The 26,107-nt window shown below is 34.3% G+C and overlaps 1 protein-coding gene across 2 annotated transcripts in view; it reads left to right on the top strand.

The window, feature by feature from the left end:
- Positions 1-1,011: 1,011 nt before the first annotated feature.
- LOC136035443 (integrator complex subunit 9-like) overlaps positions 1,012-26,107 on the top strand; it is a 58,301-nt gene continuing 33,205 nt past the window's right edge. Inside the window, exons 1-6 of one of the 2 annotated variants that reach the window (XM_065717252.1) lie at positions 1,012-1,062; positions 9,098-9,277; positions 14,858-15,060; positions 17,166-17,364; positions 22,055-22,188; positions 24,317-24,435. In XM_065717252.1, the coding sequence (XP_065573324.1) occupies positions 1,054-1,062; positions 9,098-9,277; positions 14,858-15,060; positions 17,166-17,364; positions 22,055-22,188; positions 24,317-24,435 (844 nt within the window). In that variant the 5' untranslated portion in view covers positions 1,012-1,053. The other variant, XM_065717251.1, reaches the window with a different exon arrangement.

Genomic DNA, 26,107 nt, shown 5'->3' on the forward strand with positions numbered 1-26,107 from the left:
ATTTACCCCACTAGCATACAAATTAAATGAATGTGGAGAAAAAGTGAATGCAGGGCTAGATTGATAGAACGGCGGTCTCGAATTTAGAACGTGGCCCACCATATCCCAGTAAATCTTTAAGTTCTCCGATTCATGTGAGAGAAGCACCACCTGAAATTTATAAATCTTGGCAAAAATGGAAGGAATTTCTTGATTCCAATTCTGCGTCCGGAAAAGTTTAGAAGGTAGTAACGAGAAACAATACGTCGGTATTTAATTGCAAGAAGCGAAAAAGAGGCGGAAGCAACAGCTAATAGCAAAAACCAAAATTCCCAGCTGTGGCCAAATTTATCCCTAGGATAATATAAACGAGGAAATTGAGTTTCGTATGGAACGGATCCAAGAAGCGAGACATTATGGTACTAGCAAGTCAACGAAGCTGACATTCCGAGACAAAGATAGTCTTACAAAAGCACTGAAATAAAGCATTTAAGTGGATCATAGCCATATCAAAGTTGAAAAATATGTTGCCAGACCTCTAAGGTGTTTTAAATGCCCAAAGTTTAACCATTTGCAACCAGACTGTTTTAATAATGCGAAGCGTTTTCGATGCGAGGGTGATACCAAAAATTAAAATTTAGAGAATAATAATTGTATTAATAAATGATTGTGATATTATGGACGTTGAATGACTATTAACAGCCTTGTAAATTAGTCTAATATTTTTCAGGCTATCTATGGAATTTTCTGTTCTTACGAAAATCCCTTGGTTTTTGGTTTTTTTTTTGGGGTGTCTTTGGTAAAGCGCTAGGTTTTAGAATTTCGTAGATATGTAAAAATGCCACCATTCAGTTTGCTTGATCTAATTTCGTATCGCTATCTTTTTTAATCTGGGAAGAATATATTTTTAGTTGTTCTAAGATTCAACTTTGCTCCTTACTTCTGTAAGAAAATAGTTGTTTTTTTTTTAATTTGAGCTAAAAAAAATCCTTCTTTTTTTTAGGCTATTGTATTTACATATGAAACTGACATCTTTCGGGAAGCTGCAAATTTGAAATTTAGAAACGTTTGGCTATGAAATTGGTAAAATGAACTTAACCAAGTTTTCTTTTAATAGGGGATGATTTTATCCGCACAAAACCTGCATAATTTCTTTCTAAGGGTAGTTAATAGCTAGTCTATAAACTTTACAACCAGATTTCCTGATTTTAATGATAGACAAAGGTTAGGCCTATTGGCTATCTGAAGTTATTTGGTTGAATCTGTCAGATTTTGAGGCAATTTCACATACCTTGCTGACCCATCAATGAACTTTTGGACTTTCAACTATCTTCAGACCACCTCCTCAGATATACAGGGCTGCCACAAAGTCCCTTAAATCAAATGAAGGTCCCTATTGAACTAAATCATAAGGTGCTATGTGCATGCAAATTATCAAAATAGTATATCTCAAGAATTGATTTATTATTAAGTTGGAACTTCTAGAGAATGTTTAAAGGGGGAGATCATCTCACCAAAAGGCAGTATGTGCACGCTACTGCTAATTCTACTCTTACTGATATATTTACTACTACTACTTCTATTGCAACTACTTATAAGGTAAGAGCATTGATATGAAAATTTCAAGAAGTATATGAAGATACATATTATCAAAGGGGCATACCAGCAATGTCATTGCATTGGCTAATTGTATTAAGTTGAAACTTTCAGGACTGAATAGGAGGGATGTTCTACTGAACAAAATGCAATATGTTAATGCTACTAATGCTGGTAGTACTACTGATATTCAATACTTTTGCTAGGAATATCAATACTACTTATGTGATTACTATTACAACTGTGCCCAAGGGTATGAAGGTGAAAATTTCAAGGAATTTTGAGACGTGAAGGAGAACTTATTCACAACATATCATCTGTATTCAGGTTGTCAAAAGAGTGTAACAGCATTATCTTAGGAACAGTTTGGTATGTGAAGTTGAAAATAACAGGGCTTGTTGTGAGAGAAGTTGAACTAACCAAAAGAAAACATTTACATCCTAATGCTACTGCTTCTACTCACACTACTACTACTATTGCTATCATTACTACTTCTATTGCTGCTACTGCCACTAAAGCTTAGGCTACTACAATTAATTTGGCTGCTATTAAAACTAAAAATACTAAGGCAAAAAATTTGGGATATAGAGAAGCTGTATAGAACTAATTCAAAACACACTATCCCACCACAGGTTATCAAGCAAACTTATCAGGAATGGTTGATGATATTAAACCAAAACTTTCAGCAGGTGTTTGAAGGGGATTTTGAAGAAACCAAAGGTACTATGCACATACTGCTACTAATGTTGCTATAACTGGTGCAACTGTGCAAGCTAAGGGAATTATGGTGAAGCTTTTAAGAAAAATTTAGGTGGATGTTGAAATAGAACAAAACAAACTATGACAATGTAGACTTTCAAAAAAGTGACAAAGCAATATCTGAAGAACAATTTATCTTATTGAATTAGACCTTTAAGGGTAAGTTGTGGGGGATTTTGAACTAGCCAGAAGGCACCAGGTGTATACATTTAATAATACAACTACAGCTATTGTACCTAATGATGCAAAGGGTATTAAGGTGAAACAATTTTGGAACGTCTAGGAGTTTCAATTAAACAAAAAAATAATATCATGCAGGTTTTCAAAAGAGTATATAAGCAATATCATAGGTAGCAACACTCTATAATTACTAGAAACATCATTGAAATTTGTAAAAGAGCTAATTCGATTCAAAATTAAAAGGTCCAGTGCCCTTTTTAAGAATAAAAAGAGAATGTCTGGGGGTATTAAGTTGAAACTTTTGGGGCTACTATTATTACTATTTCTGCTCTTGCAATATAAATAAATAATAAGAGCATAAGTATATCCCGATTATCACTGAACATAGATCAAATGTTTTGGGAATGATATTAAGTTTTATTTGGATTAATAATTTTAGAAAAAGTTTCTCCAACATAGAAATTTCAAGCCAAATTATGATTTCTTATAGAAAAAAATTGAAAAGATTTAAAATTGAAAGATTCTTGCTTATTATTTTTCCCCATGAAAAAGACTATGTCAATAAAAAAAGAACAAAATCAATTAAAACAAAAGTTTTTCTGCTAAACAAGTTTTCAAAGAAAAGTAAAGAGCTATATTTAGCCGAAAATGAGTAGAAATAAAGTCAAATAATCGTCCGAGTGTGAAACTACTACAAATCGAGATCAATAAATAAATTAAACAAACATAAAGTTAAATAAATAGCCGAGTCAAACTCAAAACGAGCAGAAATTAATTGAGTAGGGCTGATATCCCCCATGCCTTAAGCCCAAAACATAATTTGCGCTTTACTGAAAAAAAAACGTTTGAAATGCTTTCACTTTTTCTTACTTTCATAAGTCAAAACTTTAAGGAGTAAATATCAGTAAATATCAATTGAACTGACAATCCATGGACATTTCTTTTTTATTTTTGTTTTTTCAGTAAAGCGCAAATGATGTTTTGGTCTTAAGGCATGGGGATATCAGCCCTACTCATGTTAGTTTCTGCTTATTTTGAGTTTGATTTGGCTATTTATTGTAATTTCTGTTCGTTTTGAGTTTCATTTATTTATTGTTAGTTGTTTTTTGGTGGTTTTAGGCTTGGCCGATTTTTTACTTTATTTCTGCTAATTTTTGGCTAAATAGAGCTCTACTTTTTTTGAAAAACTTGTTTTGTGGAAGCAGTTTTTAAATTAATCTCGTAAAAAGAGGCTTTTAAGAATTAATCACATGATCAGCTCACTTACTATTCTCAGCTTGGCAAAGGCGAAATAATTTATTCACTATCTCCCAGATTGTCCAAAAGCTTGTTTCAGAGTAACTACAGTATGAATTAACTTTTTGGCTTGAACAATTGACTGATAACCTAAATCAGCACTGGGTTTAAACAAAAGGCTCTATAAAGTAAAATAAGGCAGAAGTCCTTTCAAAACTATTGAATCCTCATGAGTTTCAAATATATACTGTCAGCCTATCACCTGCATTGAAATCTTCCAAAAAAGTCAGATTTTTTTTTTATATTGGTAACCCTGATCAATGATACAACAGTTTGAATAATTATACCAAAATTAGTTTTTAATATTAAGGGAAAATTGGTAGTTATTTGATTGAATTTCCACTCTTAAGATAATTGTCAAATGAACTAAAATATTAGTTTGCATTTTTTAACTTAAACCTAAAATGTTGCTGGGAAAATTTTTTAAATCTCTCTGTTTAATTGGTCAGAATGGTGGTTATACAGTATAAGACAGAAATAAGATAACAAAAAAAGAATTAGCAAATTAGATAAATTCGAAAAACGTCAAAATTAGCAAACTTTATGCAACCTAGGGGTATATCCAGCCCCATTAGAATTTGCCAGGAATTGATCGTGTTGTAGAAATTTTTACATTGGAAAAGAGCGTTGAGTGGAAAATTTGATGATTTATATCTTTTTTTTCTATATAATTTATTTCAAACATCACTTGGAGGAACAAACTCGGTGGTATATTTCAAGTGAATTAGGATTGACATGACTGTAAAGTACTTTCAAAATATATGAAAGATAGGTAGTAAAGTAGCACATTTATTGAGCCTGAATAAAGCTTTTGATCTTTCAGATCGCGTTTAAAGATAAAGCACCCTTTGGAGGAGCCTAATCCCTGGCATGTTCCTGTAATTTGGGAATTGATAGCTACTAGAAGAAACTTTTAGATTGAATGAAAAATATGGGGTCATGGAGGTGGGGTACTTTTTAAGTCTAGATCCCTAACATCTCGTGCGAGAAAAGTGGATGGGAGACCTGCAAATTATAAATAGTTTAGCCCAAAAAGGAATGAAGCTTGGATTGAATTAAATATATCTATAAAAGAATATTCATTAAAGTTAAAATGATAAGAATGAAGTAAAAAATAGGTCTAATTATTTGTATAGGAATGAAACTAAAACAGTATAGGGGTGAAACCCAGGAATGTTCTACAGCTCAAGTTAAGACCTTAAAATGTATTCCATACTCCTATATCCTCTTTCCCAACTATAAGGGTTGAGAAATTCGGTAAAAATACTTCTCTATCCGTCTTTACTTGGGACCATTAGTTTTGTTCTCTTACGCAAAATTTTTAATACTTCATAAAGGCTCAGTGCTTTGGAAAGGAAAAGACGTATGGAATGTATAAAGACGTACTTATGAGCTTTTGATCTATCACTAAACATTTTGTTTGGATAACTCAATAGCTTTTTGAGCAAGTAAAAGACAGTAAACTATAAATTGCACCGGAATTTAGATAAAAGAAATGCATTTTCTTTTTTAATTGTCAAATAATCCATCGTATCAACGAAAAGTAATATGAATTAGAAATGATCCACATAAACTTTCTTTCGGGGTCTTGTTTTTTCAGTATTTGTGTAAATTCTATGTGTTTCTGGTAAAAAAAACTGTTTTTTTCTGGTGAGTTTTTTGGGTTCTTTTTAATTACTAGGCAAATTAATTGAGCTAAACAAATTAAGTTTTTATGTGTCTCCTTTATTTATGAATATAAATTTATAAGTATAATATAAATTATATATTTAATTAATATATTTAATTATTTATTGTTAATTAATTATTATTTTAATAATTATTTATTATTAATTAATTGATTATTTATTTAACTATTAATATATCTAATATATTTAATAATATATCTATAAATATAAATGTAAATTTATATATAAAGTTAGATGTGTCTCCTTTACTTGGCAGTAAACACATAAACATGGTCTTTTTTAATGAATTGGGCAACCAAATTTTTCATTGCATTCTTTTTTCTTAATTAAATAAAAAAAGTCTTTTTTTAACTGAAAGTAAGGAGCAATATTAAAACTTAAAATGAACATACATTATTCTGTATATGAAAGGGGCTGTCCCCTCCTCAACGCCCCGTTCTTTACGCTAAAGTTTGAATCTTTCTCACAACTCTACTTTTCAAAACAATAGAAACTAACAATAGCTTCTTTTAAAAGTTAAAAAGGAAGCTCTAGCGTAAGAGCGAGCTACTGAGGAGAGGCGACCCATCTCATATACGTAACATTTTCTGTTCGTTTTAAGTTGTAATATTGCTTCTTACCTTCATTTGAAAAAACTTGTTTTTTATTTAATTGCTGATCGTTTTTAAATAATGTTGGGAAATCCAGCTCCCCCTCCATGGAAAATTCCCTTCCCCCACGAGAAATTTTTCCATAGAAAGATTCTCCCACGAAACTTAAATTAGCGATATTTGCGGAACTAATTTTGTAAGGTATAGTAACAAAACGGCCAAAGAGGTCGAAACTATTTCTATGAAAATGAGAGTCACAAGTTGAGCAATTCTCAAATGACTGAGAAAAGATCTTTAAAAGATGTACGTAATAATTTATGTTCATTTTAAGTTTTAATATTATTCCTTACTTTCAGTTAGAAAAAACTTGTTTTTTCTATTTAATAGCAACCACAAGCCGAACACATACTTTGGTTTATTATCACGTAAAATCATAGATATAAAGCTGCTTAAGGTAAAATTAAATGCTAAGATTGGCCAGAAAATAACAGAAACAAATTATTGCTTATATCGGTCATTATTTTACAAAATTCAAACTTTAGTGTAAAGAGCAAATATAATTTCTGATCTTTGTTTTAATAATGCTGGGATATCCAGCGCCCTCTTCATATAAATTATCCTTCCCTATGAAAAATTCCTCCATGGAAATATCCTCCCACGCAACCCAATCCCTCTACCAGAAAAATTCCCCCTGAAAACGTCTTTATACATACCAATAACAACTACTCTAGGTAAACAATGGGCAAAGTTCATAACTCGCAGTCCTTCCCCCCGGGGACTTTGGGGAATTAAGTCGTGCTCAAAGACATAGTTATTAGATATTTCGACTATGATGAACAAAATGGCTATCTCAAAATTTGATCCGGTGACTTTTGAGAAGAACGAGCCTGGGAGGGGGCCTAGTTGCCCTCCAATTTTTTCTGTCTCTTAAAAAGGGCACTAAAACTTTCCATTTCCGTTCGAATGAGCTCTCTTGCGAAATTCTAGGATCACTGAGTCGATACGATCGCCCCTGGGAAAAAAAACAACAAATAAACACGAATCCATGATCTTTCTTCTGGCAAAAAAATACAAAATTCCACATTTGTGCAGATAGGAGCTTGAAACCTTTACAGAAGGGGTCTTTGATACGCTGAATCTGATGGTGTGATTTTTGATGAAACTTATATATTTAAAATGAGCATAAAAATCCGATACTTTTGATGTTTCTATTGGCATCAAAATTCCGTTTTTTAGAGCTTCGGTTACTATTGAATCGGGTCGCTCCTTACTTACAGTTCGTTACCACGAACTGTTTGACATTCTTTTGAAGTATCTATTGGTATGAAAATTCCTTTTTTTAGATTTTCGGTTACTATTGAGCCGGGTCGCTCCCTACTTGCAGTTGGTTGCCACGAACTGCTTGATATTAACCTATCTTTCAAGCACCACATTGGTTTGATTAAAATGTAATTATACAGGAGTCTTGTCTTCGTACCCGAAGGAAGCTCAAACATAATTATCTTGGTTCAATCCTGTGTCATTGCTTAAATGTTTTATTGCCCAACTATAGGGAATCAATTTTTCCCTTTTTTATTTCAAACATGTATGATAAAGCAAGAGCTCTTATTACAGAAGCAAATTCTTAAAAATTATCTTGAATTCTTCGGGGTTCTTTTATCTACCCTGTTGTACCATGGTGGATTGATGCTCAGCTTGGCAATATGGGGCCCAGGGCTCGATCCCCCTTTACAGCAAGTTCAAGTGACAAGTTAACTACTCGTCCCTGTAAGAAGACACAGCAACTGAAACGTCGATTCGATGCCTATGCGCCAGTAATGGCTCTGGAGTATCTTTATCTTTTTGTCTTATCTTATTCTTTCATCTGCGTCTTTCACCTTTCTTCAGCTAAATGAAGATCTTAGGTCCTTAGACGTACTCCTTTTTTGTCTCTGATCCTTTCTTCTTATCATGTTCAATAAGAAACTTTCAAATTTTCCTTACTTTATCTGTAAGATCAGGTTTTGATTCGTTATTTGCCTAGAACGTGTTACCTTAGTCGGGTGGAAGGTGTCATTTTCTTAATTACACTAAAATAAAAATAAATGCGATTTTCGCTCTCTATTTAATTTGTTGATTGGCTTGTTCTTTTTATACATATTTTTCTCCTCTGTAGCGTTGTCTTTCTATTAAGTGTTGTTAGATTTTTTCTGTTCTGTAGCCTAATGTTCTCCCCAGCATGGAGCTGTGTGGGAGATGATGCTGTACTCTATGTCTTTGTGTTTTTTAAGCCATTGAATTAATTGATTTATGAGTGACTATGGTATTCAGATAATATCTTTCGGTTTACTTTCTTTCATTTTTCAACATACATATTCAAAATATGTTATTGTATTATTCACTAAAGCCTACTAAAAGTAGCTACAGCTATTATGCATAGCTCTTTAGTAGTAGTGGCCATTGGGGAGAGGGTATTTGCTCCCTCTCCCTAGATTTTGAAAAATGACCTTTTTTCGTTATTTTTCCGTTTTTCTCTTTTTTTTATATTTTCATTGACTAAATTGAAAAAAAAAATCAAAATATCCTCTCGTCAATAAATTTTGAAAATAGATTTTGACCCTCCTCCCCCGGCCTAATTTTGTGAATTGAAGCCAGTCTTCTTTAGTCTTCCAAAATTAAATAATTCATTTTGATCTTATTTCGAATCTTTTTGAGAAATGGAAGAACACATGGAGATAAAAAACGAAAACAAAATTTTTAAGTTTCCTAGGAACCAAGCCAGATAAGAGGAGTTATTTCACCAGCTCCTAGAACTTGCTTTGTTTGATTGTGTGTGTTGTACATATAAGTTTTTCAGAAAGTTTGTAAAACACTTCTTGAGTTGCTGTAGCCAAACATACTCAAACAGAATAAACTTTCAGAAGTATTATACGTTGTTTATCTGTTGTTCGCTATTGTTTCAGAGCATGCGTTATGAATCTGGGAGACCAAAATGTACTATACTACTCTTGTTAATAATCTGATTTTTAGTTCAGTATAAGCCCGTCACCATATCGGCCATGTTTTCTGCTCAAGATTCAAGGGATTACAATAATGTTAGACTGTCCTTTAGATGTTTCAGCAGGACTGAACTTTATACCGTTGCATCTTATTCCGCCAGAATCTGATAGTTCAACACCCTGGTGTGGTCAAGATGGAACTGAACATCACGTAAGTTGTTTAATTTAGGGCTATATCTGAGGAAGTGAAGCTAGATTAGGGTCCTGAAAGCTGCTGACTGAAAAGATTTCAGCTGTTTTATAAAAAAAAATATACATGCTTGCATTTATCAGTATATTTTTAACATGTTTCCGTTATGAGTGAAAGAACTGACAAATGTTTGGTTTGGAAGATAAGTGATAACAGCTGTTGTTAAAAACTTCTGTGATTCATGCTGGCTCCTTAGTGCTGTCGTAAAAATTGACTGAATTGTCTTATGAAATGATTTAGTGGTTCAGTAGCACAAAATTAGAAATCTGAAAAAAAAAACAAAAAAGGTAAATGAAATATATCTTAATTTTGATACTATCGCCTAAATCTTTGTAGATATGAAAATTTGCATACTACTTTCTTAGAATAAAACTGTCCAATAAGATGACAGCTAACTGACAGAATTTTGAATAAACCAAGACAGGAATAAAATAAACAAGACTAAACAAAATCGTTCTCATAAACTTATTGCAGATGTGGTTTTGGACAATTTAAATACATAACAATTTAATTGTTAGTTAGTAATCGAAAAGTCCTTGATCAATGAAAATACCGAAAATTTTTTAATAGGGGTGAAGCAAATCAAGGGGCCAATGCTACTCCCCTTTAATTGAAGCCACTGTTCTGTTTCCGCCTAACAGTTTCAATTTTGTACCATTTTCTATCTTATTTGTATATATATATATATATATATATTGATTCGGTAATGATTCAGTATGTAAATACTGAAAAAATGTTACCATTAAGTCCTCAATTTGAAATCAAACAGTTTGTGATAACAAACTGTAGTAAGGAGCGACCCGGCTCAATAGTAACCGAAACTCTAGAAAATGGAATTTTGATACCAGTGCTTACTTCAAAAGAATTGCATTTTTATACTGATTCTAAATATATAAGTTTCATCAAGTTTGATTTTACCCATCAAAAGTTACGAGCCTGAGAAAATTTGCCTTATTTTAGAAAATAGGGGGAATACCCCTTAAATGTCATAAAATCTTAACGAAAATCACACCATTAGATTCACCCTATCAGAGAACCCCATTGTAAAAGTTTCAAGTTCCTATCCACAAAAATGTGGAATTTTGTATTTTTTCCCAGAAGATAGATCACGGATGCGTGTTTGTTTGTTGTTTTTTTCCCAGGGGGTAATCATATCGACCAGTGGTCCTAGAATGTCGCGAGGGGGCTCATTATAATGTCGCGAGGGGGCTCATTATAATGGAAATTAAAAGTTTTAGTGCTCTTTAAAGTGACCAAAGAAATTGGAGGGCACCTAGGCCCCCTCTCACGCTCATTTTTCCCCAAAGTCACCGGATCAAAATTTTGAGATTGCCGTTTTTTTCAGCATAGTCGAAAAACCTGATAATTATCTCTTTTCGGACGACTTAATCCCCCACAATCCCTGGAGGAGGGGCTGCAAGTTACAAACTTCGACCATTGATTACATATAATAATGGTTGTTTGGACGTGTACAGACGTTTTCAGGGGGACTTTTTCACGTTAAAGGGGAGGTTGGGTGAGGGAGTCACGTTGGAGGATCTTTCCATGAAGGAATATATCATGAGGGAAGAAACTATCCATGAAGGGGCCGCGGGATTTTCTAGCATTATTTAAAAAAAAAACAATGAGAAAACAAGTAAAAAAATATCAGGTGGAAGTAACGAGCAGCATTAGAACCTAAAACGTACAAAAATTATTACATATGTAAGAGGGTTCGTCTCCTCTACAATACTTGACTCTTTACGCTAAAGTATTTTTAATAATTTCAACTATTTATTCTACGGCCTTTGCGATTCCGGGGTTATTCTCAAGGAATTGGGACAAAATTCAAGCTTTAGTGTAAAGAGAAAGATATTCACGAGGGGGAGAACCCCCCTCATATACGCAATAAAAATATACAAATATAGAATTTCGTTACGTAAGTTAATTCGCAAGTTATGCATATTTATTGCTAATAAAAACGTTAAAAAAAAAATTAGTTGCCCTTTTAAGTAATCAAAAATTGGTGTGCAACTAGGCACTCCTCTCCCGCCCTTTTTTTTATGTAAATCGTACGATCAAAACTATGAGGAAGCCATTTAGCCAAAAGAAATAATATTCAAATTTCGTTTTAATTACTCATGTGCGGTGAGCCAAAATCAAAATGTGCATTAAATAAAAAAACAGTTCTTTTTACTGCAAGTAAAGAGCGACATTAAAACTTAAAACGAACAGAAATTATTCCATACACAAAAGGTTTTGTCCCCTCCTCAACACCTCGCTCTTCACACTAAAGTGTTTATTTTTTTTAAGTAGATTTGTGAGAAAGATTAAAACTTTAGCATAAAGAACGGGGCGTTTAGGAGGGGACAGACCCTTCCACATGCAGAACAATTTCTGTTCGTTTTAAGTTTTATTATCGCTCCTTACTTGCGGTTAAATTGCGGTTAAAAGCTTGTTTTTTTATTTAAAACTGGTCAATGGTCTGAGCGAACACAATGTTCCTTCAGTTAACTGAACTCTTGGAAACCTTAATTCTAAGTTTGCCACTACATACCACTTTCCTTGGTGATTGTGCCAACGAATACATCATGTAATATTATTGAACATCAAACTGATTGTCAGTTATGATCTTATCTTGTCTATCAAAGTCATAGGCAACCTCAAAATTAGACTTAATGCTGTTACTACTACTAACAACTCATCACATAACCAAGCTGCCTCAGAGTAAACCAGCTATATTCGCTCTTCTGCTACTGCATTCTTTACAGAGCTTCACTATTTACTCCTTCCATTGAAATACTTCAATATTTTAATTTCTATTCTACCCCACATGAACATGTCCTGCGTTTCGCTTGGTCTTTTTCGGCGTGATTTTAGCAACCAAGTTTTACTTTGACCCGTAAAGGTACACATAAGCGTCGTAACATTTTTTTTCCATAAAATGGAATCACATATAATTTTCTGTTTATCTTATCGTTTTATGTATTACGTATATTTTTACCTGGAAAACATCTTGCATATCCTCGATCTCTCTTCTGGCAAAAACTGTAAAATTCAACGTTTTGTATATAGTACCTTGATACCTTTACACTTGGTTTCTTTGATATGCTAAATCTGATGATGTGCTTTTTATTTAAATTGCTTGACTTTTGGGGATGATTCCCCCTTTTTTGAAAATTAGGCAAAATTTCCCCTGGCTTGTAATTTTTGATGGGTAACATTTAACTTAATGAACTTTATATATTTGTAACCAGAATAAAAATTCAGTTCTTTTGATGCATCTATTGTTATCAAATTTCTGTTTGTTTTTTTTTGTTCTTTTTTAGAGTTTGGGTTACTATTTAGCCGAATGACTCATTAATTACAGTTTATTACCACAAACTGTTTGATTAGACTATTGAATATTGATTGTTTGCTTAAAATACAATGATATTTTTTAAATAGGCATTCCTGGAAGTTTGAGTAGTGGCCTGGTTCATGTTCCAATGGTATAGGAAAAAAAAAAACCGTTTAAAATGCACTTTGTTTGTCCCACGGTTTAAGGTGCTGCCATCTACTTTCACAAGTCACTTCTGTACATGATTTTAATTCACTTCGATATTTTCTTTTCTGTGTTAAGGAGTGAGGTATAGGAAGTGGTATCACATGCCTTTTGAACTTTGATAATATCTCTCATTGCTAAAGGATTTGGAGCCTGCACCTTTTCCCTTTCCTTTTAATAATATTAAAAACTTTACCCAGTGCAAGAAAATCAGCCTTTGCACTAAGAGAGATACAATTTTGTTTTTAACTCCGTTAAAAACAAAGTATGCATTGCATTACCGGCCCGAAGTAGAGAACCAGGAGCGTGGTGCCTGTGATTAGTTTTAGCCCTTGATACCTACTCTTCGACACATCCAAATTAGCGGGAATGTCGTAGAATCTTTGAGACCGAGTCATGCAAAAAATTTTAGTGCAGTTAATCTGATTCTGCATAATGGCTTGCATCTGTTTTTCTTTGTTCTTATCAATTAGCTTAAAATCTATCTGGCAAGTACGTTGAACAAATGGGTCACCACCATGATGATTATCAGAGGCATAATCCGACTTTATCAAAAATGTGCTCTGATCCACTTCAATCTTGCTGGGGCATATAATTTAGGCTAAGGGGATCAAGGGAATAGGTTTTCACTACCTTCCGTGTTAAATTGTCCAAATTCATTTTATTTCTCCTCTATCACGGAGAGCGAATTGTAAACAAGAACTGTAAGCTATGCTCATCTTCAGGGGCTAGGGGTGGAATAAATGTACTAATTAGCACATACATTTCTACATTCAGTATAGTACAATCAGTTTTATTCATTTATGTTGGATTTTAGACTGGGGAATTTTTATATTTTCGTTCAAGGGCTTACTTGAATGAGTGGCAACTAGCAGTGGTTATGTGCAACGTAATGATACAGTTTAACATTGATAATTGAAGTGTTTATGTGGTAATCATTTGGTGGTTGACATAATAAAATTGTTTTTATTACCACATGAGTCGGAAACAATGCCAAAGCTTGCATTTATTACATATTTTGAAATAACAAGAAAAATTGGGCTGGGTTTTATGCTTTGGGGCCAAGTAAGCTTTTTTTAACACATAGTAAATTTCGAAGTAACAAAATAGATTAGGTTTCAGGGAATAGAGAATTAAGTTGGCTTAAGCAGAAACAGTGTATTTTGAGACTTGAGAATGTCAGAATGTCAATATTTTCGTTCGTTGAAGAAAAAAAATCTTAGGCCATGCCATTTTAAAATGTTGAGGGGTAAACAACTATATCATTTAATTGATGGCAAGTAAAAAAATCAAAGTGTTGCTCCAACAAAATTTTCTTGGCTATGTCGACCAATGGTTTCTCCAAAAGTTCCTGACGCCCAAGCAAATTAAATCTAGTTTATTTTTTATTTATATTCATTTATCCATTCATAGTATTTAAGCTTGACAGGTTTTATGACTTTATTTCTGCTCTCTTTAGATTTTAATATGACTCTTCTCTTCTTTGGGAAACTTATTTTTGAAAACTTTGTTTTTAGTTACTTGATTAGTTTTCTATTGGAATAATTTTATTTTGTGATAATTAGAGGAACATCTATAGAGTTTCTGATCAACCATAGTATTGTGCAATATTTTTTAAAACAATATATTATAAGGAATTCAAGGTGGGTGGGAAGGCTTTGTTTTAATCACACCGATTGAAAATTTGCATGATTGTCTGTCTTCTATGGGCTGAAGCCCTCCTTACCCCCCTCTAATAAAAACTGCTGAATATAGACGTACTTAAGGTGAATCCATGATGAACAGCCTGGCGAATTTATTTGTCTTTGATGATCAGTCACTATAACCGAAAGCATCTTTTCTGGTTTTTTACAGTAAAATGTATAAACGTGAGTCCAGGAACATGACGGAACACGATCAATAACCTCCCTTTGATGAATAATGAACCTAGTTTACAAAGGAAAATTTATTTGTCTAATATTATTTACTCACATTAAACCGAAAAAAATTGTTTGGTACATAGTTCATTTTTGTTCTAGGAACTACGGGAAATTCAGGGTCGTGTTTTTGTGGATGGGGTTATGGAATTTGGGTTACCTTTAGACACTTTGGTACCATATTCAGAGATCGACGTTATTTTGATTTCAAACTATCAAAATATATTGGCTCTCCCCTACATTACGGAAGAGACAGGTTTCAGTGGTTGTATTTTTGCAACAGAACCTACAATACAGATTGGAAGGTAATTTCTATGCTTGTCTGATTCTCTACCTCCCTCCCTCCCTCTCTCTCTCTCTCTCTCTCTCTCTCCGTCCCCCCTCTCTCTCTCTCTGTCCCCCCTCTCTCTCCGTCCCCCCTCTATCTCTTTCTCTTCTCTCCTCTTTCTTTCTCTCTCTCTCCCCCCTTCAAGAATTGCTTCAAGGTGCTTCAATGCTTCAAGAACCAATGTTGCGATTGGATAGAAAAATTTAATTGTTTCACCACTATGCATCAACAATGAAAGGGCTAACTTATTCACAATGGCTTTAAAGAATAAGTTTTTCGACTCAAATTTTTGAAAGGCAATCCGAACGATTTTGAAAGTCCAGAGTCTGAAACTCTCTCGGGTTTTGTCTCTGAGCAGTATGCCGATAGGCCCCTCAAAGACATTCTGTTCTGAAAGGCAGTGTTTACGTTAATAGTTGTTTTTCTCTGCTATTAATCCTGCTGAAGCCTAATTTAGTTTTATATTTATAGATACGAGGTTTGTTGTATAAAAAGGTGAATTTTGATTTCTGTAAAAATATTTATCTGTGAATCAGTATCTGTTTTATCCCCTGAAACTTAATACCTCTCGGATATAATGCAGTTATGCCAGTACCTTTTTAATGTTGAAACCTCTTGGGGTGTGTGCTTTTTGGTTTTAACGTGAGTTCTTTCGGTGATTCAGTCTTTATTCCCTCAGTTGTGGCAAAACACCATCCTTTCATGGGCCTTTTCAGTTTTGGAAACAAGAAAGAGTCACATGGGGCATAGTTTAGTGAATATGGAGGCTCAGGCAGGATAATAGCACTTTTTTTGCTAAAAAATCACAAACAAGTAACGATGTTTATGGGGCAGCACTTTCGGTCAAAATTTTTTACTTTTGGAACAGACTTGGCTGCCAAGTTTCTAATGCCTAAAACACCCAAAAAGTTGCATAGTATGATCCAGTCTACATACCGGTATCCTAATAAACTTCTCTAATGGTATTTTGACGATTCTTCGTATTAATTTTGGAAAGTGCCTCAATCCTTTTACTGACTATTGACTTGCTGAGCTCTCCAGGGTGGGGATTGTCATTAACATCTTCTCAACCAACTGCCTTACCGGCGTGCAATTTATTGAGCATGTAGTTTGGACGAAACAGACCTAAGAGGATGTAACACAAAAAAAAAATGATTGTGTTGATTTGTGACACCCCTAAGCATGCAAACACGGTTTTTTCCTGATTGGCTTGAAGCTCTCAGGATATGTAGATTGTATCATTTAAACCTCAATGACACAAAAAATCTGGAAAGGAAATTTAGTACTATCGATTGTGACGCAAAGACTTTAGAGGCTGTTTACTGGACCGAAAGAACCTGAATGGGGACACAAAATCTTGAAAACATATTTGGTTGTATTGATTTGTCACATCTCTTTTTTTTACGATGAAACAAAACTCTTTTTATAAATAACTGAAATAATTATATAAACATCCAAGCGGTTAAAGAATAAGTTATGTCTATGTTCAAGAGTGTCTATATGATAAAGGATTTAAATAGCTTCAGTCCTTAAGGAGACAAAAATTGGGCAGATTTTCAAGCCCTTTGTATTAGTTAAGTTAACTAATTAGTAAAGATAGGTTGAATAAATTCCCATTCACTCCGAATTTTAGAATAAAAATGATGTTGAAAAATTGTTTCACAAAACTATATTTGATCAACATTTTGACTAAATATTAAAACGTTATATACAATTCGACTAAACTTCTCCTGATTGAAATGAGTACCTCAAAATCGTGATTCAATGCTTTTTTGGATTTGTGGGGTGACTAGGATTTTGCAGTAGTTATAGTAGTTGTAGTTAGGTGGGGGGGGGGTATAAGGCTGTGATTTTTATATTTTTTAGATAGAAAATGCATGTTTTTGGAGCAAAACGTCGTAAGAGCACAGAAAAGGCATTACAGAGTATTTAGTCTTTCAGAGCCTTCAACTGGCGCCTTTGTGTCTCCCACCTTCTAAAGTAACCCATAAAGGAACAAAGGTGTGTATATGTGGCGTTCGACAGGGCTTTATCCATTGATTACTGACAGAAAAACACGGTTTTATAGTTCTTGAATTTCAGGCTCTATATGGAGGAACTTTTGTCTCATGTCCAACGATCTCCTAAGCTGAGTAATCCGCAAGAATGGAAGAAGCTTATATCTCTTCCTTCTCCTTTATCCTCTACAGTTCGTCCTCAACTATGGGTAAAACTTTTTACAAGGAAAAAGATGAATTTGTCTCTCGGGAGAATACAAAGTGTAGGATACAACCAAAAATTGGTAAGTATTTTGAGCTAGATAGAGATTATCAAAGTGGCGAAAACATAGGTTCGAAGGAAATTTTACTCCTGAAACGCCACACAGAGGAACAAACTAAAATTGTTTCAATTTCAGCTCAAAATCATGTAACTTTTTTTTAAGCAATAATCTTGCTTAACCTCGTAACGCACTTTGGTCTGGGTGGCAAACCTATGATGGGTATTATAATGATTTAAAGTATCTTGAAACCCAAAAACTATGAGACCCACGAAAACATAGGGAAACCCGCGGTAACTCCTTTTGTTTTGGATTAATCGGAAATCTTACAAGTCCCGCAAATCCTTTGATCTTCTATTTCAAGCCTCTCGGATAGCAAAAATGTGCTTATGAGCTTAGGTTTTATTTTTGGTTAAATTATTGCCTGAGACCAAGGTCAATAGCCAAGCTAATCCCTCTGATGAGTGAAAACCTATTAGTTTTTAGGCCCACCTTCTGTTGGTCGCTACCTATGATGGGAAGTCTAATAAACACTGAGTCGAAACTTGTTTTTTGGTGATTCAGGAACGAACGCTTTTTGGAACTAATTGGGATAGATCAGTTTTACCACGAATCAAGGCTAGATTGTTTTTTGCATTGAGTAAGGATTTATGTAGGTCTGATGTCGCCGTACCTCATATGTTAGATATATCCATTAACCAAAGTTTCTCGAATTTATTGACAACATGCCTGGGTGAAAACATCATTTTTTTATTTTTTCTTGATAATATTTCTTTTTTTTCATTTTTTTTTTTAATATCATTTTTTTTCGTGACAACGGAGTGAGGACGAATAAACACTATCTAAGGCAGATTTTACTTCTGTGCAACAAAATTAGTTTATTCTTTAATTCTTTGCCTGGTAATTGTATGCCTGAATGTTATTTATGTTTTATTGATTGAAAGGTAAAAAGAAATAGTCCTTTTTCAGCTTATTTGCAAGGTGCAGAACCAGAGGTTTCGGTAGGTCATAAATACTTATACGTAGTTCATAACGCCCAGGGCATACGCCCTTGCATACCCCGTGTAGGTTGTACAGGCCTCTTTTGCCAAATGAAGCTGTTCTGAGGATCATAGCTCGAACTTACACCAGCCTTTGAATTCGTCTTGATTGTAACGCCCAGTTTACTTAAAACTTTGTTGCTAAGGACAAAAGAACATAACATTCTGAGCTTGCAGACCCTCACTGCTAAAAACGTAAGATTAAATGTCTAAACTTTAAACTCTGTGGTGCACATACCTTTCTTGACGAAAAGTAAACCATTCTTGTAGTTATAACCAGACTCTGGTCTCGATCTTGGATTTCCCTGATTATAGGGTCTAGGGTGTAAAGACTGTTATTGCAAGATGTAAACTATTCTAGTTTTGCGTCGGGTTCTGTTTAAAGGTAAACAAAAAGCGAGCAATGCTTTACATCACCGTGACAAGACCTCTCTGGCAGAGTCACTTGTATATGTTGTAGATTAATCTTGTATATGAGGTAGTGTGTCACAAAATCCCAACTGCGGCTATTGTGCTTGTTCACCAGCCCTTTTCTGCTGCGGATCTAATTTCAACAATTCAGTCATTTGAGATAGCAGCTTTTAACATTATCCATCTCATAGATCCTGAAAAGTTTAGCCAAACAATGCTTGGAGGAATTACTGTCTACAGCAGAGTACAAGGATGTAAGTTCTTTGACTTTCTTGGCATCCTTGGTCAACCGAAAGCCTGTAAATACCATGACGAATTTTGGCTCCTTGGGTGTCAATAAACCCCCAGATTTTAGGGCGTTGTTACCAGCTTGACATTTCAATGATAGACATCTAATATCTACAAAAAGGTCATTTTGTCAGAAAAAAAATTTAAAGGATGAAAACGTCTCTCCTGATAAAGTTCAAAACTGATAAAGCTCTTGAAATCAATTAGTAGATGCCAGTCAAATTTGATACTCATGAAAAAAAGATTCGCGTCTCGTATGAAAGTGTCTGTCCTAACTTTTAGGGAACTAGAAGAAACAATAGACAACGAGGTCGTTCTGAATGTCATCAGAGAGGGATGCCGTCTGCACTTCAAAAAATACCCACTCTATTACGCAACCCAATCCACAAAACCAATATGTCAGACATCCAGTTGTGTTTTTTAAATTTGCAGATCACCGTAATGCTAGAAATTGATTAGATAAAGTCCAAACTCAATAATCTTCAGAATTTTACAGTTCGATTGCTCTTATTCTGAAAGAAAAGAAAAAGAAACATGAGCTGACGCCTAGCTATAGAGTTTTCTTGCAGTCCTTCGACATTATAGCCTTAGTAAGTAAGGGTCGACCAACAAGAAATATGATGGTCTTAAGACCTACAGCGGAAAGAAAATGCTTAAATTTTTTAAGATCACTATTTTTTTTGCCACCTTTGATCAAATATATTCAGCATGGAAGTGAAACATAAAATTTCATCTCAGCAAAACCCTGAATATTTTCTAGAAATCCTATGGATAATTATTTCTACATTTAGCTCCATTAACCAAGGGTAACAATGATAATACTAACATTTAATCACCCACCATCTACAAAAATAGATTGATGGTGAAGCACTAAAAAAAGAAAAAGAGACCAGCTTCCAAAAAGATAAATACACGACACTCAAATAAATGCAGGTGTGAAACGCCGTCTATCTAACTTAACTTTAGCACTGTATTATTTTGAATGCTAGACCATTGTTGATATGGCTCTAAGACCATATTTTTCAAGGTTGGAATTCCTATAACCATTGCGTATGGTACAGTAAAAAATTTGCATATTTATAGTAGCACTTTTTGACAATTTCAGTGTCTCACTGACAGCATGTGGGATGCACGGTGAGGTATTTAAGTGTGGTAGGCACACTGAACTATAAATCGAGTTTAGTAGTTTTGTAGTTTAGTTTAGTCGTTTGTGTTTGTAGTTTAGTCAGGGAATTCATCGACGGAGTGTTTTCTGTGATTACAGTACAAGTTGGACAGTGTTCATTGGGGCTGTGGCTCCAGCATCTGGGCAAGTTGTTAATTGAACACCCGTTTACACTGCTTTACCACGGACACTGAGCTTTTCAGATCACGAATTTCACCCAGCAGGATAGGGGAGCTGGTATCGGGTACCTGAGGAACTTGAGATAGGTGAGCGATAACGAAATTTGGAAGTGGGATATTATTCCTACGACATTCAGCTAGCAAATTTAATATTGTTTATGTTGCCGAGTCTTTTGTTCGCCTTCTTGTGGCTTGAGCTACTCTCTCAGGAACTGCTAGTTGAAGGAGTTTGACTTTAGCGTCGCATAATGCTGGTAAGTCAAAGAAGTCGCATGTCAGTTTCGACAGCAACGCTAAATCCAACTTTCTGTTTGATTGGAGAAAGTTCAGGATTGGTTTGAGATATAGAGAGGTCTGTGCCACGCTGAGCACCGATAAGTAGGGAAGCGCATATTTTTTCTACCTATTCCTCCCCCCAATTTAAGGGAGACTCTACTCCGTGCTGGTACGATGGCACTTGAAACAAGTAACCTCCAGTCTTCTGCTTGCTTCTTGGGGCAGATGGGAAAATTGGCAAAAACAGTCGTCAAATTATTTTTGGGGACTTTTCTTCTTTCAATGCAACACGTAACAACACTGCACCGTAAGAATTCGGTACACCTCTTTAAGAGCATCTCCCATCGCCTTGTAGTGATCATTGTATATTATGGCTGAATTATCTGGTTTTAAAGTTAGTTTAAAGCCACCTTTAGCCTCTTAAGACACTTTTTAGACAGTGTTATACACGTATAGATAAAATCAAGAGTATAATCCTGAAGAGACATTAATGATCTAAAATGCATTCCCTTTTATATGATCTCATATTATGAACATATAGGTATCACTGAGCATTTCATGTTTCCTCTTTAACTATATAATGCCACGGAAACCCTGGGTTTACCGTAGTGTATACGAGTAAGATTTGAGGTTTATGTTGCCTATGAAATATGACATTTTACGACAATTCTAGAGCTGAAACTTTCCCCGGAAGGCTAAGGTACATTTATACATATAATTGGTTCTGAATCTATCTATTCACCGAGCCAAAATTATAATATTCCTTAGAATTTCTTTTTTTATTAAAAAATAAAAAAAGGAAAACTTGTTAGTTTTGCATGTTCTTCGTGTCTTTTTAGGGTATTTTTGTATAAAAAAAATACAATATGCTAATCAATCAATGGAGTTTCAAACTATATTGGAATATTTTTAATACAGTATTTTGAACCTACTTACTAACTTACTTAATATGCTCCTTAATGACTAGAAAAAACAAATTGTCTTTGTTGAGTGCCTGTGTTCTAGAACTTCAAAATAGTTTACCAAAGATACGCTTACGCTACCTTTTCTCTGAAAAAAAAAATCATTCATGCAAGAACGTATCCAAAAATTTTTTCGACAGTGGGGGGTGGATACAAAAAATAATATAAAGCGTATTAAAAATTTATTTATATTTTTTAAATTTATTTTTTCAAATTTATTTAATTTTTATATATTTATCTTTGTTATGTTTTTACGAGTCGGAAAAATATTTGGGAGGTTGGGGTGCCTTTTGCGGTTAAGCATTGTAAACAAACTGTTGACTTGGCTAGACCAAGAAAATACTGATGAAACTATACTACATGTGTTTTGAATAACCAAGTTCAATTATGTAGGAGATTTATGGATCAATCCGAATATCGCCAGTATCATCAGGTTACGCCATTGGAAGTGCCAATTGGATCGTATCTACCGAATCATCTAAAGTGGTGTATGTCAGTACTACTTCGACACTTACGACACATCCCAGGTATTTAAATAATATTATTAATATGGTAATGTCCTATTATGATAGGATCGGCTCAACTCAGTGGTTTCCAAACTTTATTTTAACAGGGCTCATTTAAAAATGTTTGATCGTATGGTGCCTCCCTTCCAATTAAGAAAATAATATAGACCCGAAATTTTTGGTGTTACAAAGTTTATTGAGGCAAACTCTTACAAACAAGAAACCAATAACAATTTTGAATTATTGTCTTTTAATGAGTTTATTGTGTTTGCCAATAATTAGTGCAAAGTTTGTCTAGTCTTGGTATCAGTGATGAGATGACTGCTTGAAACTACTTTTCTACAACCAAATGAACACGATATTTCGGTTTCGTTTCAGCTAATGCACAAAATCCTGTCTCGTGTAAATAAGAATTTGCGAACGGAGTCAATGCCTTTTAAGCTTTGATAAAACATTAATGTTCACGCTTAAAATTCTAGCCAAAACTGAATTGGAGATATTCTCTGAAAGGTTTACTTTAAATGATTGTCACAAGCTGATTCAATCAAATTTTCTTTCTCATTACTTGCAAATCCAAATTTGTCATCTTTTTCGTCAATAAATGGATCCTGTACGCACGTATATTTCGTAAAATTGATATCATCAATATAATCATTGGCAGCGTAACAGCACTGCCTAAGTAAAGAGCGATGTGGGCACAATGTATTATTTGTTTTTTATATTTTTGGTTTTTTGGCCCTTGGCCAGGGCACTTCGTATCGAAGGACTTGTCGTAGAAACATTGAAAAGGGCTCATTCGATTGGAAATTGAAATTAGAAAATGGCTAGTGGTCTTTTTCATAGTCGAATGCCATTGGAGGGCAAATAACCCCCTCCTATGCCCATCGTTTCCCCAAACACTTTCAATCAAAATTTTTAGATAGCCATTTTGTTCAACTTAGTTGAAAGGTCCGGAAATTATTTGTTTGAATATAACACACACACACCCCCACAGCCCTCAGGCCAAGGGTTGTAAGTTATGCTCTGGGTGCATTAAAGGTTTATATAGAATTCACGTATGAATTTTAAACCACCCTGGAAGGGACTGAAGTTATTTTGGCGTCTGCGAAGGGTAAACAGTAAAGAGGAATGTAATTCATGCCAGAAAATATTATGTCAGTTATATCACACTTATATACATTCAAAAAGCAAAAGTTACATCATTTCCCCCCAGGGGTGGTTGGATCGTTTTTAGTATTTATGACGCATGTGAAATTAACAAAAAAAATTATTCCTCTTGTATCCCTGGCCATGGAGTCTTTCGAGGGGGAATAAGTGTATTGTAATTCTATTTTTGAATTGTATTCTATTGAGTAATAAACTGCTTCTTCTTCTTCTAAACAAAAGATGGCAAATGACTGAGAAGTGCAACATCTGCTTTTCATATCAATTAATTTGGCGACGTTAGCAGCTTTTTAGTTGCTTTGTCTTTTCTATTAGCAACGGAATTGAAGAATTTAAGTATTTCTCGGCCATCTAGGACGTTTTGGAGCATTTTTCCTAAGCGCACACACAGCTGTGAAAGGGGAAGACGATTCAGCATGTGAATCCAAGCGACTGAATTCAAAATCTATTCATAGATAGAAGCAGATGGGGGTGTAAAAATTCAATAAGACATAACGCAACGAATATTGTTCATCGTTATGTTTCGGATAGGGTCGTAGCACAAGATCATAAAGGACAGAGAAACCGTTGATATTTAGTACCTTAATAGTGATGATACTTCAAAGAAACTGGGAAACTTTTGAATATTCTGCAATTTCGAACAGTGTTAAATGTAGAAGTAGTTATTTGCCAGCGTTTTGGTATCAGTTGGTTTAGTCTCGTGACGACTTTATAGCATGAGCAGTTATTTTCATTCTTCGTAGGACAACCGTCAAGGGCCAAACGAAAAGTGGGTCGTTCCCGAATGGGGCGGGAGGACGTTATAAGGAAAGATTAAAGGGAAATGGGAACTTCTTGGGAGGCTGTAAAGAGGAAGGCTTTGAGTTGATTCGGATGGAGGAGGAGCGTGCGTAGCTGTGTTGGCCTCAGTTGGTTTGGTGCTGCAGTGAGTTTTAGGAGTAGTATTATGCGCTTATCATAAATTTAAAAGAAAAATTTCTTGCAGAGCAATTGACCAGAGCTCATTGAAAAATGCTGACTGTCTTATACTGGGAGGTAATAATCAAACATCAACTACTATACCGGATTCTAATATTATGCTGGGAGAAGTTTTTATGAATGCAGGTAAGAATAATATGTGTATATAACTTTTTAAATCAAATGTACAAATAGTAAAAAAAAGAAAAACTGGTTTCTGATCATTTTATCGCATCCCGCAGCCAAAATGAGTGCTATAGGGAAAGAGGCACGGATAAAATGACACCCAAGCTATTAAAAAGCCAAACTGCCTAATTTTATTTTTATCTCTTTATTTAAGTTTTAAACACTTGACTAACTCACGTAATAATAATGTTCAGTGCTCTAAAACGGTACCGGCAAATGGCCCATTTAGGTTGTTTCATGGTAATTAATTTTCTTAGAGGCCAATTATATTAAATTTTTAATCAAGAATACTTAAACACATTCTGATAGTTAAGTACTATTGTGAACAAAAAAATAATTCTAACATAATTTCTGCTTAGTGATAGATATAATATTTTAAAAAGTAGCATTATATCTATTTTCTAACTATTCTCGCTATTTCTTTTGCTGAGCCGATCAATTTAGCAAGTGCCGATTCGTCCCTGTGCCTTACCACTGCCTGTATGTACTTTTCTTTCTGGCTTTAAACTTATCAAACAAATTTTGTTTTTATCTTTGCAAAGTAAAATATTGTAGAGAAGTATTCATTTAAATTGTCAATGTAAGCTCCAATGTCTCTTGAAGCGGTAAGTGTCCCCTAAAAGGTCTTATGATTTCGCTCCCTTAGACAAATAAACTTTTAACCTAATCTTTTCGGTTGGAACATATTTTTCTACATATTGACTTGACAGACTTTGTCTGAACCAATCTTGAGGGGTTTCTTATCGTCTATATTGCCATTTTATTAATTTATTTCCCTTATAATCGAGGAATATAAAGAATACATAAACGAAATTGCTAAAACACTTCAACAACCTAACCATAACTGGATAAAGTGCGTCAAATAAAAACAAAAATAATGAATATCTCTAACATTTTTTTGATTATGGGAAAAAGGGATAAGGATAAAGAGAATATTTTGGATATAGACCTAAGGACACAGAGAGAATATTTTGGATATTGACCTAAGGACACAGAGAGAATATTTTGGATATAGACCTAAGGACACAGAGAGAATATTTTGGATATAGACCTAAGGACACAGAGAGAATATTTTGGATATAGACCTAAGGACACAGAGAGAATATTTTGGATATAGACCTAAGGACACAGAGAGAATATTTTGGATATAGACCTAAGGACACAGAGAGAATATTTTGGATATAGACCTAAGGACACAGAGAGAATATTTTGGATATAGACCTAAGGACACAGAGAGAATATTTTGGATATAGACCTAAGGACACAGAGAGAATATTTTGGATATAGACCTAAGGACACAGAGATAATATTTTGGATATAGACCTAAGGACACAGAGAGAATATTTTGGATATAGACCTAAGGACACAGAGAGAATATTTTGGATATAGACCTAAGGACACAGAGAGAATATTTTGGATATAGACCTAAGGACACAGAGAGAATATTTTGGATATAGACCTAAGGACGCAGAGAGAATATTTTGCATATAGACCTAAGGACACAGAGAGAATAGTTTGAGGCTTGCAGTAAAAGTTATCTATTTTAATCTTAGTTAATTCCAACGGCTCTTTGATTTTAAATTTCGACACTAACTCAGTGCTCATTCAATTAAATTGATAAACCAAGTGAAAA

The sequence above is a fragment of the Artemia franciscana genome, chromosome 14 (genome assembly GCF_032884065.1).
Source record: "Artemia franciscana chromosome 14, ASM3288406v1, whole genome shotgun sequence".
NCBI lineage: Eukaryota > Metazoa > Arthropoda > Branchiopoda > Anostraca > Artemiidae > Artemia > Artemia franciscana.